General features: G+C 35.0%; 1 protein-coding gene and 1 non-coding gene across 4 annotated transcripts in view; both read left to right on the top strand.

Moving 5' to 3' along the window:
* ASCC3 (activating signal cointegrator 1 complex subunit 3) overlaps positions 1-19047 on the top strand; it is a 359800-nt gene that overhangs the window by 317530 nt on the left and 23223 nt on the right. For all 3 annotated transcript variants that reach the window (XM_019442967.2, XM_019442970.2, XM_053904622.1), the window contains exon 37: positions 9629-9853. In XM_019442967.2, coding sequence (XP_019298512.2) covers positions 9629-9853 — 225 coding nt within the window. The remainder of the gene's footprint in view (positions 1-9628; positions 9854-19047) is intronic.
* LOC128777838 (U6 spliceosomal RNA) lies at positions 10065-10172 on the top strand. Its single transcript, XR_008423157.1, has one exon. It is a non-coding gene; the product is annotated as a U6 spliceosomal RNA (small nuclear RNA).

Here is a 19047-nt window from a genome sequence, read left to right on the forward strand (position 1 = left end):
TTTTCATCTAATAAGAGTAAATGTCCCTTTTTGTAATTCAAATTTGAACCTTAACTTAATCACTCCTACCTTCTTTATCTAAAAAATCATGATTTTTTTTTTTTTTTTACTTTCAGTCCAGTCTTAAACTACTCAAAGATACCTTACCTGACTCACTGTTATTTAAACTCTCCTTTCTTATCCTTACTTGTCCACTTTCATTTTATGTTATTTGTGGTCAATGTTGATTAAGGTCTGTCTCCTCCACTGGACTGTCAAGCTTTGTGAGGGTAGGGATCATGTCTCTGGTTTTGTTCACCATTGTATACCCAACTATACTGTGTGCTGAATAAAAATTGGGTAAACAAATGACTCAGCACACTAAGATGTCCATTGTGGTTATTAAAATATTTTTAGTTTTTATTAAAGTTTATAGTTTTTTGCAGAGAAATTAATCCTTAGTTTAGAAGATTGCTTTGTGCATTGAGAAAAGGCATCACTGAATTAATTTTTTTTAGTAAGGTCACTGTCTTTGGGTAATCTACAGTAAAGATCTCATAGTCCCCTTATTAGACTTAGAAGGATCTATCTCGTACACAACATTTTTTCCAACCTAAAATGTACTCAGCTGTTAGCAGACTCATGTGATACTGATACTGCTGGCAGTGAGCAAATTCCCAATCCTGGTGAAGCAGGGGATTACAGCAATAAATCGGGTAATTCAAGCAGAATTGGCATGGTTTAGAGAACAGTGGAATCACATCGTACATGGAGTTTAGAGTCTAAAGTAGGCAAATACAACAAAAAGCACTGGTGATCAAGTTTACTCCAAAGCACAATAAGCATGATTGTGAGTAGTCAGTCCTGTTCAGATATACTGCTTCTCAGTGAGGACAGCGGCACTATTTTTTCCTTTAGTATTGGGGAAGATCATTGTTTCTTTAACACCAAATGAAAGAGTTGGCTTGCATTAGAAGTCATGCTTTATGAAGATGTGTATCATGTGCATCTTTGGATGCTAGAATCACACAACACAGAAAGATGTTCACACTTTCAGAGGTATTTGGAAACTAAGACTGGGAAATACCCAGTTTATATTGCTGTCAATCAGTCAGTCCCTCTGTCTCTCCTTCCCTCCCTCTGTAGGTGGGGAGGGAAGAAGGTGGGTAATGTATGTAATCATATTATACAAGATTGTACTGGGGAAGTGGATTACTTAGATAATACTATGAATTAGTACTTTTAGCCAAAATCTTACTATCCATATAATTTTTCTTCAATTGGACTTTTCATATCATTTGTAAGCCTAGTCCTGTTTTCAACATACCCAAAACCTGGAGAGCCAATTCAATTTGCAGTATGAAAATAGCTATTTGATTTTCTTCTGATAAAAGATCAGAAGTTATGTTTAATGAACAGTAAAAAGAAATCTAAATATGAATAAAATGTTAGACCATGAAACAGGTTTAAGGCTGATTTCTTCTCCCTCTACCTCCACCCAACTATCTGTATTATTGCCCTCTCTTTAAGTGCTTGACAGCAAGCTTCTGCTCACTAAGCGTTCCCAACTTCTCTGCTATTAATAGCATCATCATTCTCTTCATCCCTGAGGCTTAAACCTCAGACCCCTCCTTATCTGTTTTTATGGATCTGCTCATATTATTTTCTCTGCATGGAATGCAAGGAATCTCTCTCCCTCCGTCCTCTTCTACAAATTGTTATAAGCCTAGAACAAACACTATCTCTTTTGGGAAACTTTCCAACACACCCAGTTCACTCCAGTGCTCTTCTCTGAACAACAGTATTTTATTCTACACTTAAAATAATTATTTACATAAATTTTCCCCCAATATCATTTTAATTTCCTTGAAGGAAAAGGTCATGTTTTAGATTTCTGAACCATCTTCTTTCTTATCTGCTGTTCATTTCTTTTTAAATTCACTTGGAAAGTCTGTAATAGGTGGATAGTTACTGACAGGGATTTGGATGGAGCCCAGATATTATGTTGAAATGGGTCAGCCATCAGGTGATGATGCTTCAGTACTGAAATTCACCTGAAATCAAAAATAATTGTCATGTATAACTGGTCCTTCTTCAGCAAATGACTTCAGACAGAATAGTCAGGAAAGAGCTGACATGACATATGAAAGGAAAACCAACATGACAGATAGGGGCAAAAAATTATTAATTGTTAATATGCCAACATATGCTTCTTTACACAAAGCAATCCAAAAGAATGAAGATAGTGTTGAAAATAAGTGTAGAGTAGCTGTGATATTTTTGACTAATGCAAAACAAAATAAGATGAAACATGATTTTAAAATATTTATCTAGTTCATAACAGAATGTTTCAGATATTCACTTAAAATGTGTTTTAAATCAACTGACATTATTTTTAGACACATTTTTTTAGTCTCTTGCACTCACAATTTTCCTTCCCACTATAGAGCCTTTGAATATACTGTTCCTAGAACACTCCTCACTTCTCTCTTCATCTAGTTAATATCTGCTGATCTCTGTATCTTAGCTTATCTGCCTTTTCCTCCACGAAGTCTTTATGACTTTCCTAACTAATTTCTTGGCTAAACTCTCTTATGCTTCCATATATTTCTTGTTCATAGCATTTTTCACCTTATCTAATTTGCATTTATTTATGTGATTGGTTGAATAATGTATTCTTTCTCATAAGCAGATCGTCAACAAATATTTGTTTAAATGAATTTATTCCAGTTTTTGAAACAAGAATTTCCCTATTATTATAGTCTGAATTTTTATCATAAGTATATAACTATATTTTTAGTAGTCTCATATATTCTTAGAATACAGTAAAGGCACAGGTTTCTGAAATTGTAAGTCACGCAAACATAGATGAAGACATGTTATACATGGAGAGTAGAATACTCTAATTATTTCATACTACTGAATTCCAAATAAGAAAATCTTAAGGAGTTCCATCACACAGTTTTATTTCCTAGGCAAGAATTCTATGCCTATCAAATGCAAATCAAAAGTTATGTCAGACCCCTCCATGAACTTTAACTCTCTCCCCTGTCACTCTGACCCCGTCCATAGACAACTACCCATCTGCTTTCTGTCTCTGTGGATTAGTTTACAAATTCTAGAGTATGCACTCTGTTTTTGGTCTGGCTTCTTTCACCATAATTATTGAGATTCATCCGTGTTATGTTGAGTACCAATAGTTCATTCTTTTTATTACTGCTTAGAATTCCATTGTATGGATATAATGCAATTTGTTTTTACCTTCATCTGTTGATGGACATTTAGGTTTTTTTCTAATTTTTTGGTTTAAAAGTAAAGCTATTATCAACCATTGTGTATGATCTTTGTGTGGACATATGTCTCTTTTCTCTTAGGTAAATCACTAGGAATGTAATAGCTGAATCACATGGTAGTTATATGTTTTAAATTTTAAGAAAATGTAAAACTGTTTTCCTAAACAAATATAACATTTTAAATTCCTGCCAGTTATATAGGAAAAGTTCCAGTTTTTCTACATTCTTGCCAGTATTTGGTATATCAGTCGTTTAAATTTTAGTCATTCTAATTTTTATTTTCCTAGTAACTAATGAGATCGCATATCTTCACATAAAGTATCTGTTAAAATCTTTGCCTATTTTACACTGGGATGTTTGTATTCCCACTGTGAATTTTGAAAATGTATATATTCTGGATACAAGTCCTATATTAGATATATGCTTTGTAATTATTTTCAGTCTGAGTCCTAAATTTTAATTCTCAGAATTTTTTTATTTTGATGAAGCTCAATTTATCAGTTTTTTTATTGATAAAATTTTAGGTTATCCTATCCAAGAAATCTTTTCCTATAACCCTAGGTAGGGTTTTTCTTCTGGAAGTTTTATAGTTTTAGATCTTATATTTAGGCCTATCATATATTTTCAGTAAATTTTGAGTGCAAGGTTACAATTGAATTATTTCATTTTGCTTTATTTTGGGTGGTTTTTTTTTTTTTTGGTTTTTTGTTTTTTGTTTGTTTGTTGCATGTAGATACCCAATTATTCTACCATTTCTTGAAAAGACTATTTCTCCACTGTTGCACCTTTCAAAAATTGTTGTCTAAATATGTATAGGTTAATTATTTCTGGACTCTGTTCTAGTCCAATACAACACGTTTGATTAGATAAGCTTTATAATAAGTCTTGCAGTCAGGTATTGATAACTCTTCAACTTTGTTTCTTTTCAGAGTTCTTCCAGCTATTCTGGCTCCTTTTCATTTCTATGTGAATTTTAAAACCAGTTTGTCAATTTCTATTTAAGGGGAAAAAAGCCTGCTGTGGTTTTGATTGAAATTGTATTAAACCTATAGATCAATTTTAAGAGAATTAAAGTATATCTCTCCATTTAGTTATGTCCTGTAATTTTTTTAGCAGTGTTTTGTAGTTTTCAGGTTTTGGGTTTGTTTTTTTTTTCAAATTCACCTCTAGGTATTTCATATATATTATGCTATCATTTTTTTTTCATTTCTGATTCTTGGTTGCTGATATACAGAAACATAACTATATAATTAATTTTTGTACATTAATCTTATATCCTGCAACCTTGCAAAACTCACTTATTCTAGTAGTTTATTTTCTGGATCATATTGGATTTTCTACCTGGTTAATCATATCATCTACAAATGAAGACAGTTTTACTTCTTTCTTTTCATTGGGTTTCTTTTATTTCTTGCCTGATTGCACTGACTGGAACTTCTGGTGCAATGTTGAATAGAAATACTTAGAGCAAACACCCTTGTATTATTCCTGATCTTAGAGGGGAAGCATTCAGTCAGATACTCGTAAATATATTAGTTGTAGGTTTCTCAGAGATGCCATTTACTAGGTTGAAAAGGTTCCCTTCTTTTTTTAATTTGCTGAGAGTCTTAGTTAGGGATGCATGTTACATTTTGTCAGATGTTTTTTCTGCATCAATTGAGGTGATTGTGTTGTTTTTGTTTATTAATAAAGTGAATTATATTAATTAATTTTTGAATATTAAAACAATCTTACATTCAGTCACTGTGCTCACATAGTTAGATGTTCTGTTGTTGGGAACACATACACTAAAAATTTTTATGTCTTCCAGGAGAATTGACTTCTTTATCATTATGTAATTCCCTTCTTTATCTTACTGATAACTTTCCTTGGTTTGGTAACTTTTCCTTGGTCGCTCTGTCTGAAATTAATATAGCTACTCTTGCTTTCTTTTGATTAGTGTTAGCATGGTATATTTTTCTCCATCCACTTTACTTATATATGTGTCTTCATATTTAAAGTTTCTTATAGACAACATGCAGTTGATTTGTATTTTTTATCCACTCTGACAATCTGTCTTTTAGTCATCTAGATATTGACATTCAAAGTGATTATTGATACAGTTGGATTCATAGCTACATTTTGTTCATGTTTCCTGTTTGTGGCCCTTATTCTTTGTTCCCATTTTTGTCTTCCACTCTTTTTCTGCCTTTTGTGGTTTTAATTGAGAATTTATATGATTTCATTTTCTTTCTTAGCATATCAGTTATACTTTTTTTTTTTTTTATTTTTTCGGTGATTGCCCGAGTTTACAATATGCATTTAGTCCTACTCCCATTTCACTTTCTGTTAACATCATACTATTTCACAGGTAGTGCCAGTACTTTATAACAGCAAAATAATACTAGTTCCACCCTCTTGTTTCTTATATCATTGTTGTTATCTTACTTTATATATAAGCATACATATGTATATATATACATGCATACACACACAAGCATATATATATATATATATATATGATATGTACATGTACATAAACATACCTAATTAAATACATGGTTGCTATTATCTTGAACAAATTATTATCAGGTCAGTTAACAATAATAAAAATAAAAGCTTTACTTTATCTTCACTTATTCCTTCTTTCATGCTCTCCTTTCTTTATGTAGAAGCAAGTTTCTGACCTATATTGTTTTCCTTCTCCCTAAAGAACATCTCATAATGTTTCATATAAGGGATTTTTACTGGCAACAAATTAACTCGATTTTTGTTTGAGAAAGTCTTTATTTCTCTTTTACTTTTGAAGGATAATTTTAAATGGTGCATTCTAAGTTGGTAGGGTTTTTTCTTTCAACACTTGAAATACTTCATTCCACTCTCTTCTTGCTTGCATGGTTTTTGAGATGCCAGATATAGTTCTTAGCCTTGTTCCTCAATAAGTTGTGTTTTTCCTCTGGCTTCTTTGAGGACTTTATCTGTAATCAGAGTTTGAAGATGATATGCCGAGGTGTAGATTTTTTTTGAAATTTATTCTGCTTGGTGTTCTCTGAACTTTCTGAATCTGTAGTTTGGTGTCTGAAATTAATTTGGGGGAAATTCTCAGTCATTATTATTTCAAATATTTCTTCTGTTTCTTTCTTCTTGTTCTGGTATTCCCATTATGCTTATGGTATACCTTCTGTAATTGTTCATAGTCCTTGGATATTCTGTTCTGGTTTTTCCAGTCTGCTTTTTGAAGTTTTTGAAGATTCCATTGATATGTCCTCTAGCTCAGAAGTTCTTTTCTTAGCAATGACCTATCTACTAATAAGCCTGTCAAAGGCATTCTTCTTGTCTGTTACAGTATTTTTTGTCTTTAGAGTTTCTTTTTGGTTCTTTCTTAGGATTTTCGTCTCCTTTTTCATTGCCCATCTGTCCTTATGTGCTGTCTACTTTGTCCATTAGAGCCCTTAACATACATTAGTTGATTAGCAACTAATTACAGTTGTTCTAAATTCCCAGTCTGGTAATTCCCACATCTCTGCCAAGTCTAGTTCTGATGCTGGCTCTTTCTGTTCAAATTGGTTAGGTTTTTTGGTTTTTGGTTTTGTGAGGGTTTTTTGGGTTTTTGTTGTTTTATTTTGTTGTTGTTTTGTTGCTTTTTTATATACCTTGTAATTTTTTTCTTGATACCCAGACATAATGTACTCTGTAAAAAAATCTGCTATAAATAGGACTTTAGTAATATGCTGGTGAGTTGAACTCACATAGAACTATAGTTCTATGATTATGTCTCAGTCTTTTAGAGAGCCTATTCCTCTAGACTGTGACTTCACAAGTGTTTCTCAGTTTTTCTTCCCTCTTAGGTGGGACAGGATGGCTAGAGTGGACTGAAGTTGGGTACTTCCCTTACCCCAGGTCAGTTAAGCTCTAATAGTACCCTAGCAGGTTAGGCTCTGGTTAACTAGTTTCTACTGAGAACAAGCCTTTTTAAGGAGAACAGAGTTCTTGGGGCACCTGAGTGGCTCAGTCAGTTAGGCTTTCAGCTTGCACTCAGGTCATGATCTCTCAGCTCTATGAGTTCGAGCCCTACATCAGGCTCTCTGCTGTCAGCATGGAGCCCACTTCGGGTCCTCCATCTCCTCCCTGCCCTTCCCACATGCACACAATTTCTCTTTCTCTCTCTCAAAAATAAATGAACACTTAATAATAAAAATTTTTAAAAAGAAGAAAAACAGAGTTATCTGGCATAGTTCAAACTGGTTCCTTTCTCCTCCCCCTGCTGGAAACTCAAGTGGATTTTTCTCTCATCTTTACCATGGGTATCTGGTCAAGCTCCTGGAGGTAAATGTCACAATATTTTTGAGGACCCCTATAAGACTAGATCCTCCTAGAGTTTTTAGCTCTGAGTTGTCCACACTGATCCTCCAATAATTCATCAATTACAGCTCAGGTTTTCTTACTTCACCACTGGTGAGTCTATGTTTCTGTTAGCCATGACTCCCTGAATTTTCCTGTGTCTCCAGTTTTGGGGGCAACAATTCGTCCCATGTCCTCCCCTGTCTTATGGATCCAAGGAAAGTTGTTGATCTTTCAATCTGTTCAACTTTTTACTTGTTCTTAGGACAAAATGGTGGCTTTTAAGCTCCTTACATGTGAAACTGGAAACTTAATTTCAAATCATTTTATTTTAGACTAATTTATTATTTTTTAAGAATTTTTTTTAATATAATTTATTGTCAAATTGGTTTCTATACAACACCAGTGCTCATCCCAACAGGTGCCCTCCTCAATGCCCATCACCCACTTTCCCTTCTCCCCCACCGCCCATCAACCCTCAGTTTGTTCTCAGTATTTAAAACCTTCTTATGGTTTGCTTCCTTCCCTCTCTGTAACTTTTTTTTTCTTTTTCCCCTTTGCCCTCCCCCCCCACCCCGGGCTTCTGTTAAGTTTCTCAGGATCCACAGATGAGTGAAAACATATGGTATCTGTCTTTCTCTGCCTGACTTATTTCACTTAGCATAACACTCTCCTTTTCCATCCACGTTGCTACAAAAGGCCAGATTTCATTCTTTCTTGCCATGTAGTATTCCATTGTGTATATAAACCACAATTTCTTTATGCATTCATCAGTTGATGGACATTTAGGTTCTTTCCATAATTTGGCTATTGTTGAAAGTGCTGCTATAAACATCGGGGTACAAGTGCCCCTTATACATCAGCACTCCTGTATCCCTTGGATAAATTCCTACCAATGCTATTGCCAGGTCATAGGGTAGATCTATTTTTAATTTTTTGAGGAACCTCCACACTGTTTTCCAGAGCAGCTGCACCAATTTGCATTCCCACCAACAGTGCAAGAGGGTTCCCGTTTCTCCACATCCTCGCCAGCATCTATAGTCTCCTGATGTGTCCATTTTAGCCACTCTGACTGGCGTGAGGTGGTATCTGAGTGTGGTTTTGATTTACATTTCCCTGATGAGGAGCGACGTTGAGCATCTTTTCATGTGCGGGTTGGCCATCTGGATGTCTTTTTTAGAGAAGTGTCCATTCATGTTTTCTGCCCATTTCTTCACTGGATTATTTGTTTTTCAGGTGTGGAGTTTGGTGAGTTGTTTATAGATTTTCGATACTAGCCCTTTATCCAATATGTCATTTGCAAATCTCTTTTCCCATTCTGCCAGTTGCCTTTTAGTTTTGTTGATTGTTTCCTAATCTAATTTATTATAATAAATATAAGTTGATGGTTCTGCTCTTCATCCTTTTCTTACCTAACCAATCTTATCCCATTCCCCCTTTCCCAGCCCTGACTTATTTCTTCCACTCATCCTATAGATCTTAACTTAAATGTCATTGCTTCCAAGAGACTTTCCCTGACTCTCTAAAATAATCAGATCCCCAAGCAATGTCCCTTCAGCACTCTGTACTTACCATATCATAACATTCATTATACTTTGTAGAACTTGTTTTTTTTTCCCTGAGGAACTCTCAGCTTCTGGTTTACTCCTGTGGCCCCACTGTCAAGCATAGTGTGTGATGCCCAGCAGGTCTTTTTGTTGATTGCATAAATATGAAGAGCTTTCCTGCATTTCAGATATATTGTACATTACTAACTTGTGCCTACATGTTAATAATGTTATTAAACAAAGCAAAATTCTAAGGGGCATGATTGGTTACCTTATCATTTTTCTAAACCATGTTTTAAATGTCAATAGTTAAGCTAAGAAGTGCATTAATTATTATACTTCTGGTTCAACACATTTCTCTCTCTCTCTCTCTCTCTCTGTCTCTCTCTCTCTCTCTATATATATATATGTATATGTATATACATATGTATATGTATATGTATATGTACATGTACATATACATGTATATGTATGTATTTTTTTTTCCAGGATGCAGAAGAATACACAGATTTGCCAGTAAGACACAATGAAGATCATATGAATAGCGAACTGGCAAAATGTCTTCCCTTTGAATCAAATCCTCATTCATATGATAGCCCTCACACCAAAGCACATCTCCTACTACAGGCACATCTCAGCAGAACCATGCTGCCCTGCCCAGATTATGACACTGATACCAAAACAGTCTTGGACCAAGCACTCAGAGTATGTCAGGTATGAAAGTCTAATACCTATATTTTCTCCCATCATTTGTTTTTTTTTTTTTCCTGTTTTAGGATAAAATATACTTGCATTTAAAATATTTTATCATAGCATTGTTGGGAAAAACCAGGTAAATCAAGAATTTTCAAAGGAAAAAGCAAGTGTAAATGCAATGAGATGACAATTTCAGTCATCCGTTGGATGAAAATTAAAAGTTGGACTAGTGCTTGCTTCAGCAGCACACATACTAAAATTGGAACAACACAGAGAAGATCAGCATGGCCCCTGCGCAAAGGATGACATTCAAATTCGTGAAGCGTTCCACACTGGGGAAAAAAAAAAAAAGTAAAAACTAAATGCCAGGTACTTTTCTCGGTACTGAATGAACAAGCAGAAGACTACCTGCTATTACGGGCTTTCACTTGAGATGGAAAAGACAATTAAAAATATAAGTCAAGAGGTGATAACTGCTATTTTTTTAAAAAAGTAATGAAATATAATGAAAATATAGACAAAGATGGAAGGTTCCATTTTGCACTTTCTTGCTTACAAGGTGACATTAAAGAAAGAATTAAAAGCAGACAGTGAGCCATAGGAGGATTTGAGGGGTATATTCCAAAAACTATAAAAAGCTAGTGCCAACTCTCTCATGTAGGAACTTGGTATAGTCAAACAAAAGTCACAGAGACCATTGTAAAAAAGGTGAAAGGGGGCACCAAAAATAAAGTCAAAACACAGTAGATGTGGACATTATAGAGAAAATGGGGGTAGGTCAAGGCAGGGAGTGTGTAAACCATTAAGAATTTTGGACTTTCCTCTGAGAGGGAAGCTGCTAGAACAGTGGTTTACTAGTGGTTATGTTAGTTATATCTATGAATACTTACCATAGTAGTTAAAACTGAAAAATTTTCAAATATTATGTTATTTAAAAATAACAATAACAACCCCATTATATGTTAACATAAAAGTAACATGATTTTTCAGGAAAAGTATTTTTCAAGACAATAAAAAAAATTAGTGAAATGTGTAATTAATTACATTTTTGCAAATATCTTTAATGTCTAGCTTAATAGAAGTCAGCTAGATTCACATATCTTTTTGCAATCAGTCTATTAAAATATGATGTTCTATGAAAAAAAAAAAAAGTCATGAAATCTATGAAGAAAAAGCCAGCCTGACAGAGATACATAGTTCAAAAAAGGGAAGAGTATTTCTATAGCCTTTTCAGGTAATTGTGAATATTCTTTTTTGAAAGTACCTGAAAACTTGACCTGTGGTATTTCTTGAAGGTTAGTTGCAGTGTAGATTCTGAAACCCTATCAATGAACTTTTCATACCTTGAATGCTTTTAGGGTAGGCCTGAAATGATGGTGGCTGGACCTGATTGGTGTGTGTGAGATTGGTGAGAATATGTTGGTTCCTGTATTTTTTTTTTCCAGAACTAACAGAATATGCTAATGAATTAGAAAAGGGTTTTGGGGGGGCACCTGGGTGGCTTAGTTGGTTGAGTATCAGACTCTTGATCTCCACTCAGGTCATGATCTCACGGTTCCTGAGTTAGAGCCCCCCTTGGGCTGCACACTGAGCATGAAGCCTACTTGAGATTCTTCTCTCTCTCTGCCCCTCTCCGCCACTCGTGCTCGCTCTCTCTCTCTCTCACTCACTCTCTGTAAAATAAAATATTTTTTTAGTTAAGAAAATGAAAAGGTTTTTTTTTTCCATAAAATGAGAAGCCAAAAATGATTCCAAGGCTTTTCTCCTGAGCAACTGGAAGCATGGAGCTGCCACTTACTGGGAGTAATTGGAAGAGGAGCAGGGTGGGGGGAGCACTCCTAAGCGATTGAGACTATGAGAGATTTGGTTTTCCCCACTATACCTTTTTTGCACATTTCTGTAATGAAAAACAATTTTTTTTAATTTTCAAAAAACTGAAGGTGTTTTTAAGATAGAGTAAATGAGTCTGTGAACATGGAGTTCACTTACAAAATTAAAGACTTGAAATTACTTAAGAATCTTTCCGGTTATGGAATGCTGTAAAATATTACAATTCCATTAGTAAATTCTACATGTATGTAAAATATCTGCATCTGTGTGTGACAAGAGGCCTGGAGAGAAGATCTAGAATAGTGTCCACCAAAAGGTTAACAGTAACCATCTCTGTAGCAGGATTGTGGGTGATTTTCAATTTCTTCTTTATGCTTTTCTAAACTGTTTGAATGTTTTAAATTTAGCTTCTAACATTGTTATTATCAGGAAAAAATTAATTTTATTATTTAAAAGAATAGGAATATTTCATTAGAGTAAGCACAAACTTTCAGGAAGTAGGGAACTAAAGGTATAATTAACACACAACATTTTTTTACATCCTTTTATAACCACCACATGGTTTACCTCTCTGATTTGCCACTTGATTTGTCATACTTTATTTTTTTTAAGTTTATTTACTTATTTTTAGAGACAGAGAGAGAGAGAGAGAGAGAGTGCACGCAAGTGGGAAAGGGACAGAGAGGGAGAGGAAGACAGAGAGAATCCCAAGCAGGCTCTGCACTGTCAGCACAGAGCCTGACACAGGGCTCGAACCACAAACCACGAGATCATGACCTGAGTGGAAGTCAAGAGTCAGACACTTAACTGACTGAGCCACGCAAGCACCCCTGTCACACTTTATAAACAAAGTTAAAGTTTCTAAACTTCAGATACTCATTTGTGAGTGGCCCTGGATACTCATTTGTGTTTCCTGTAACTGGTTTTTCCCCCTTCAAATATTGACCTGTTAATGAATCCAGGGGTTAGCAAGGGTTAGAGAGGTTATAAGAGGAATTAAATTTTGATGCTTGCAAGTATACTTATAGATGTACGTTTTATGTCATGTGTAAAAATTATATGATTATACTAATTTTTTATACTTTCTTTTTCACCACTTAGTCATTATGATCCAAAGACTATATAGTAATAGAAATTAGCAATTTCCAGAGAAGTCTATTTCTAAATTTGCTATAAGGGAAAAGGATTACATCAGATACTTTTATTCTCTATTAGATATTTTTACATACCATTTCTTGGGATGATATTTATATTTATTGAATATGTTTGATCCTTCTGAATAGGATCTAAAGAGAAATAGTTTTCTTTTTAATTACAAAAGCAATACACTTCATTGTAAAAAATTTAGAAAAACATTAAAATTAGTCATTCACAGTAAATATTTCTTCATCCTCACAAATATGAGGCTCTTATTGTTAATGGATTTTAAATTTTTTATTTTGAAACAATTTCAGGCTTAGAAAAAATTGATAAAAATAGTAAAATGAAATTTCTGTGTATCTTTTGCCCAACATCCCCTAATTTAACATCTTGCCTCAGTTCTAATCTAGTCTATTAGCTTGTCTGCAGACCTCATTCAGATTTTGTGTATTTGAATTTTATCTCACTAATGCCCTTTCTCTAGACCAAGATCCAATCTGAGATCCCTCATTGCATTTCATTTTTTTAAGTTTTTATTTTAATTCCAGTTTGTGAACATGAAGTGTTATATTAGTTTTAGATGTACGATACAGTTATTCAACATTCCATATGTCACCTGGTGTTCATCATGACAAGTGCACTTCTTAATCCCCATCACCTATTTCACCCAACCTCCACCCATATACCCTCCCCCACCTACCTCCCCTCTGTTAACCATCAGTTTGTTCTCTGTAGTTAAGAATCTGTTTCTTGTTTTGTCTCTTTCTCTCTTTCTCTTTTTTTCCCCTTTGGACAATTGTTTCTTAAATTCCACATAAATATGAGTGAAATCATATGGTATTTGTCTTTCTCTGACTTATTTTGCTTAGCATTATATTCTGTAACTCCATCTATGTCATTACAAATGGCAAGATTTCATTCTTATGGCTAAATAATATTCTGTTCGTGTGTGTGTGTGTGTGTGTGTGTGTGTGTGCGTGTTCATTCTTTGAGTAAATACTCAAAAGTGCAATTGCTAGATCATAGGTTAGTTCTATTTTTAACTTTCTGAGGACCCTCCATACCATTTACCACAGTGGCTACATCAGTTTGCATTCCCACCAACAGTGCTAGAGGGTTTCTTTTTCTCCACATCCTCGCCAACACGTTTCTTGTGTTATTGCTTTTAGCCATTCTAACAGGTGTAAGGCGATAACACATTGTAGTTTTAATTTGCACTTCCCTAATGATAAGTGATGATGAGCATCTTTTCATGTGTTTGTTGGCCATCTCTATGTTTTCTTTGGAAAAATGTCTGTTCATGTCTTCTGCCCATTTCTAATTAGATTAGTTCTTTTGACGGTATTGATTTGCATAAGTTCTTCATATATTTTGGATACTAGTCCTTTATCAGATATGTCATTTGCAAATATCTTCTCCCATTCCATAGATTGCCTTTCAGTTTGATTGATTGTTTCCTTCACTGTGCAGAAGCTTTTTATTTTGATTTGGTCCCAATAGTATCTTTTTGCTTTTGTTTTTCTTGCCTCGGGGAACCAATGTAGAAAAAATTACTATGGCCAATGTCAGAGAAGTTACTGCCTGTGCTCTCCTTTAGGACTTTTATGGTTTCACGTCTCATATTTAGGTCTTTAATTCACTTTGAATTTATTTTTGTGTATGGTTTAAGAAAGTGGTCCAGTTTCATTCCTTTGCATATTGCCCTCCATTTTTCCTAGCACCATTTGTTGAAGATACTGTCTTTTTCCCATTGGACATTCTTTCCTGCTTTGTTGAAGAAACCCACATTGCATTTCATAATCATGTCTCCTCAGTCCCCTTGAATTTCATGATATTGGCCATCTTTGAAGAATATATGTGTGTGTGTGTATACATATACATATATATATGTATATATATATATAGAGAGAGAGAGAGAGAGAGGGGGGGGGGGGAGGGAGATGTGTGTGTGTTTATTTTTATTTGTGTATGTATTTAGCAAGAATACCACAAAAGTGATGTCTTGCACCCTCACTATATCATATCAGGAGGCTTATGACATTGATGTTCTCATTACCAGTGAAATTAACTTGTACAATTGAGGTGGTATCCGCCAGGCTTCTCCACGACAGTTACTTCTTTTTTTTTTTTATAATTAGTAGGTATTTTGTGGGCAGATATTTTGAGATTTGAGATTATGCAATATCCAATTTCCTATCATACTTTCCTACATTATTTTTAGCATCTATTGGTGAATTTTGCCTGAAGCAATTATTACTATTCTGATTTTCTGTTTCCATTTTTCCCAGAATTCTGCTGGAATGAAGAACTTTTTCTTCTCCACTTATTTATTTATTTTATCCATCTGTTTATTTATATAAGTATAAACTCATGAGCGTTTGTTTTATTCTGTTGGGTAAAATCCATTGCTTTCATTATTTATTTTGCTACACAGACACGTCTCAGCAACAACCACTGGGCATCTCACACTTGGCTCTGGTATCTCTCTGACATGCCCACATTATGTTTTTAACATCACTTGCAGCCTTCCCTCTTCTACTTTCCCTGTCTCAGCCTTGGAATTAGCGAATTTTCCAAAGAGCCTGGTTCTTTTTATTAGAGAATAATTTAGAGACTAAAATCTGGATCTTTGCTGACTCCATCACCACCTGGGTATTTTGCCTCTAGGCCCTCTCTTTGGGCAAAGCTAGGAGATACGAGTATGCATACTCAGACGTATATCCATTTGTATATCTGCTTATCTCTGTGTATATGTATATATGTATGTGAAAATATTTGTATTTATAAACCCATGAGTTCATTCTAATACCTACAATTCCAATCTAATACCAAAAGGTTCATTTTACTCTTTTTTTATATGAAATATATTGTCAAATTGGTTTCCATACAACACCCAGTGCTCCTCCCAACAGGTGCCCTCCTCAATGCCCATCACCCACCCTCTCCTCCCTCCCACTCCCCATCAACCCTCAGTTTTTTCTCATTTTACTCTTCTTTTTAAACTCCTTCATCCCCCTGCGAGAAACCTGGTTCTCATTAATCAAAACATATTTACTATTTCCTCAATTCTACCATATTCCTAATGTCATTTTAGGATTACTAACCCTTTTTCCTACAAAAATCAAATTTACTAGCTAGGGTGCAATAGTTGTGTATTGTTCTTTTTTGTCCCTGGAAGCTCAGAAGCTCTTTTTCTTTGTACCCCTCTCACTTTTTTCTTTTGCATATTTTATCATGTTATTTTATAAACTATCTTAACTTAAAAATTTATAACATTAAATATTTTTAACACTAAATATTTTTCCCAACATAATTTCTTTTTTTTTAATTTTTTCTTAACGTTTATTTATTTTTGAGACAGAGACAGAGCATGCACAGGGGAGGGGCAGAGAGAGAGGGAGACACAGAATCTGAAACAGGCTCCAGGCTCTGAGCTGTTAGCACAGAGCCCGACGCAGGGCTCGAACTCACGGACCGTGAGATCATGACCTGAGCCGAAGTCGGACGCCCAACCAACCAAGCCACCCAGGCGCCCCACCCAACATAATTTCTAATGACTGCACTATATTCCTTCATATGAAGGTCATACTTTATTTAATGAGTCCCTTATAGCCAGACATTGTGGTGGAATTTTCTTTATTAAAAATTACAAGTATTAGTTATGATCATCTTGAATGTTGAGTTGGCTAATCAGAAGCCACATGGTAAAAAAAATCTTTGTTATAAAGAGATGGCAACCAGCCATCCTAAATCCTCTGATTCCTGCAATTTCTTGTAAGATTGTGATAGAAGTAAACAAGTCAGGAAAAGGAAAGAATATTACAGTTGCCAATGGAAATTTGGGGGTGAAAATCAAGAGTTGGTAAAATTTTATGTGGTGGCTGATTGACAGTTTTATTATTGTACCCTATTTTTCTCATTTGATTACGTGGATATTGTTGGCCTTAGAAAGCATTGGTTCACACAGTTTTCCAAGCTGCAGCCCTGCTGGCTGATTGAAAATTATACTCCTGCCCCCATGGGACATCAGCATGACCTTGTGGTCTATGCGTGGGACTCAATGCCACCAGCTCTTACCATAAATCCAGCTCTGCTCTGGTTTTAGTATAAGGTGTTAGGCAAGTCACTTAACCCCTCGTTTTTGAATAAGAATAACACCTCACAAGAATAGAGCATTAGTTAATGTTTATAAATTAAACAATTTAAGGACTCAAGGAAGTAGGTTTATTTTAGTACCCTTATTCATAGTAGCTCTTTTATTTCCTTGCTTTATCATAGTCATTTAACTCCAAAGTTAATATTTTTTAAAGTTTATTCATTTTGAGAGAGAGATGGTGTGCAAGTGGGGGAGGGGCAGAGAGGGAGAGTGAGAATCCCAAGCAGCCTCTGCACTGTCAGTGCACCACCACAAGCCTAAGGTGGGGCTCAAACCAGTGAACCGTAAGATTGTGACTGAGCCAAAGTCAAATGCTTACCTGACTGAACTACCCAGGTGCCCCTAAATATTTTTTTTAAGTTTATTTCTTTATTTTGAGAGAGAGAGCGTGCACACACAAGGAGGGGAGGAGCAGAGGGGGGAGAGAGAGAATCCAAGCAGGCTCAAACTCATGATCTGAGCTGAAATCAATAGTAAAATGCTTGACCAACTGAGCCACCTGGGTGCCCCTATAGAAACATACCTTTTATATGAGCCATCATTTAGATTATGAAAACTCTGTAGTCTTGACAAAAACATAGTTATGTAGTTGTATTTCCCTGCTTGAAGTCAGAATGTACCATACAGCCTGCCTTTCCTTCTTATACCCATTTTAAAGTATGTATCAAGGTCATTTGTTCCATTCTTTTGCTTTGGCGGTGTTTTTGTAATGGCTCCTTTTAATATGTTACTGTTACTAGTATTTCCATTCTATCCCACTGAATAAAAATAAAAGTAAAAATTACTGTGCATACCTCACTTTTTAAAATCTTCTTAAAATGTTCTAATTTGTAAATTGAGTAATTACAGAATTGATTGTTCCTACTATTCACCTTTGAAATTCTCTTCTTGATCATGGTACTTGTAATATATATTTAAAATGCACTAAGTGATATGACATGCTTTCTGTGCTGGGCACACCAAAGGAAAACTTTATGTTTTCAGCTTTTGTGAAAATATTACAAATAAGAAGTATCAAAAATTAAACTGACTTGCCTAAATTTTCCAAATTTGACAGCAAAGCCAGAACTGCTGATGTCTTGATTAGCTCTCTGCTGTTGTGTGGGTTTTTGTCCTGTTTTGTTTGGTTTGGTTTTTATCAAGACACAAAGAAATTGATGTTCATAGAAGTTAAATAACTATGTTACAGGTGATTTGTCAAGGCAGTCCATGCTGAAACCAGTGGAAATTCCAGGACTTTAAATCCTGATCAAATATCTCTGATCTTTTCTAAAAAGTGCTATAAGTCTTTACATTAAAGTCATCTTCAATTTTACTTAAAAATAAAATATTTAAAGTCATCTTCACTTAAATGAAAACTAAATACAATACTGAGCCAAATAGCATAAGAGTACAGGTTTATATCTTAGTCACTCCCACTACCTCCTGGATGGTATTTATAACAAAACTTCCTAGGAATTGAATATTTTCAGGTGTTTCATGGAAAAAGGGAAACCCGGGCTAGAGGAGCCAACTCAGTGAGCTGAGAACCAGAGGACTATGTGTTTCAAAGTGTGACTGTGCTGTCACTTTGCTGGGTTATTTGGAACGTTTAAGATGTTGGTGGTGGGAGGGAGGGGAGGGTGGGTGAGGGGAATTGAGGAGGGCACCTGTTGGGATGAGCACTGGGTGTTGTATGAAAACCAATTTGACAATAAATTTCATATTAAAAAAAAAAAAAAAAAGATGTGGTAGACGACAGATTGACCTGTCAGCTAAGGCTGCTGCAGGCTAAATTTAAGAGACCAAAATCTCTGTGTGTTTTAATATTTATTTTAAAGGACTTTAACACCAGTGCCTTTAAAGACTGTAAGATTCTGTTATGAAAGAACACACACACACACACGACTGTAGATTGATTAGAAAGGTATATGGAGACATTTGCTTCCATATTTAAATGGCAATTAATGTATGTAAATACCAAATTCTACCAGAATTATTTGGAGAATTGCACACTATCCCTGCACCCCACACCAAAAAATCCAGTGTATAATGATGGCCCATAGGCAGACCATCTTTAACAATGAAGTGATAACTTTTCTTTGTC

Source organism: Panthera pardus, unplaced genomic scaffold (genome assembly GCF_024362965.1).
Source record: "Panthera pardus isolate Hobbes unplaced genomic scaffold, ASM2436296v1 HiC_scaffold_17, whole genome shotgun sequence".
Taxonomy (NCBI): Eukaryota; Metazoa; Chordata; class Mammalia; order Carnivora; family Felidae; genus Panthera; species Panthera pardus.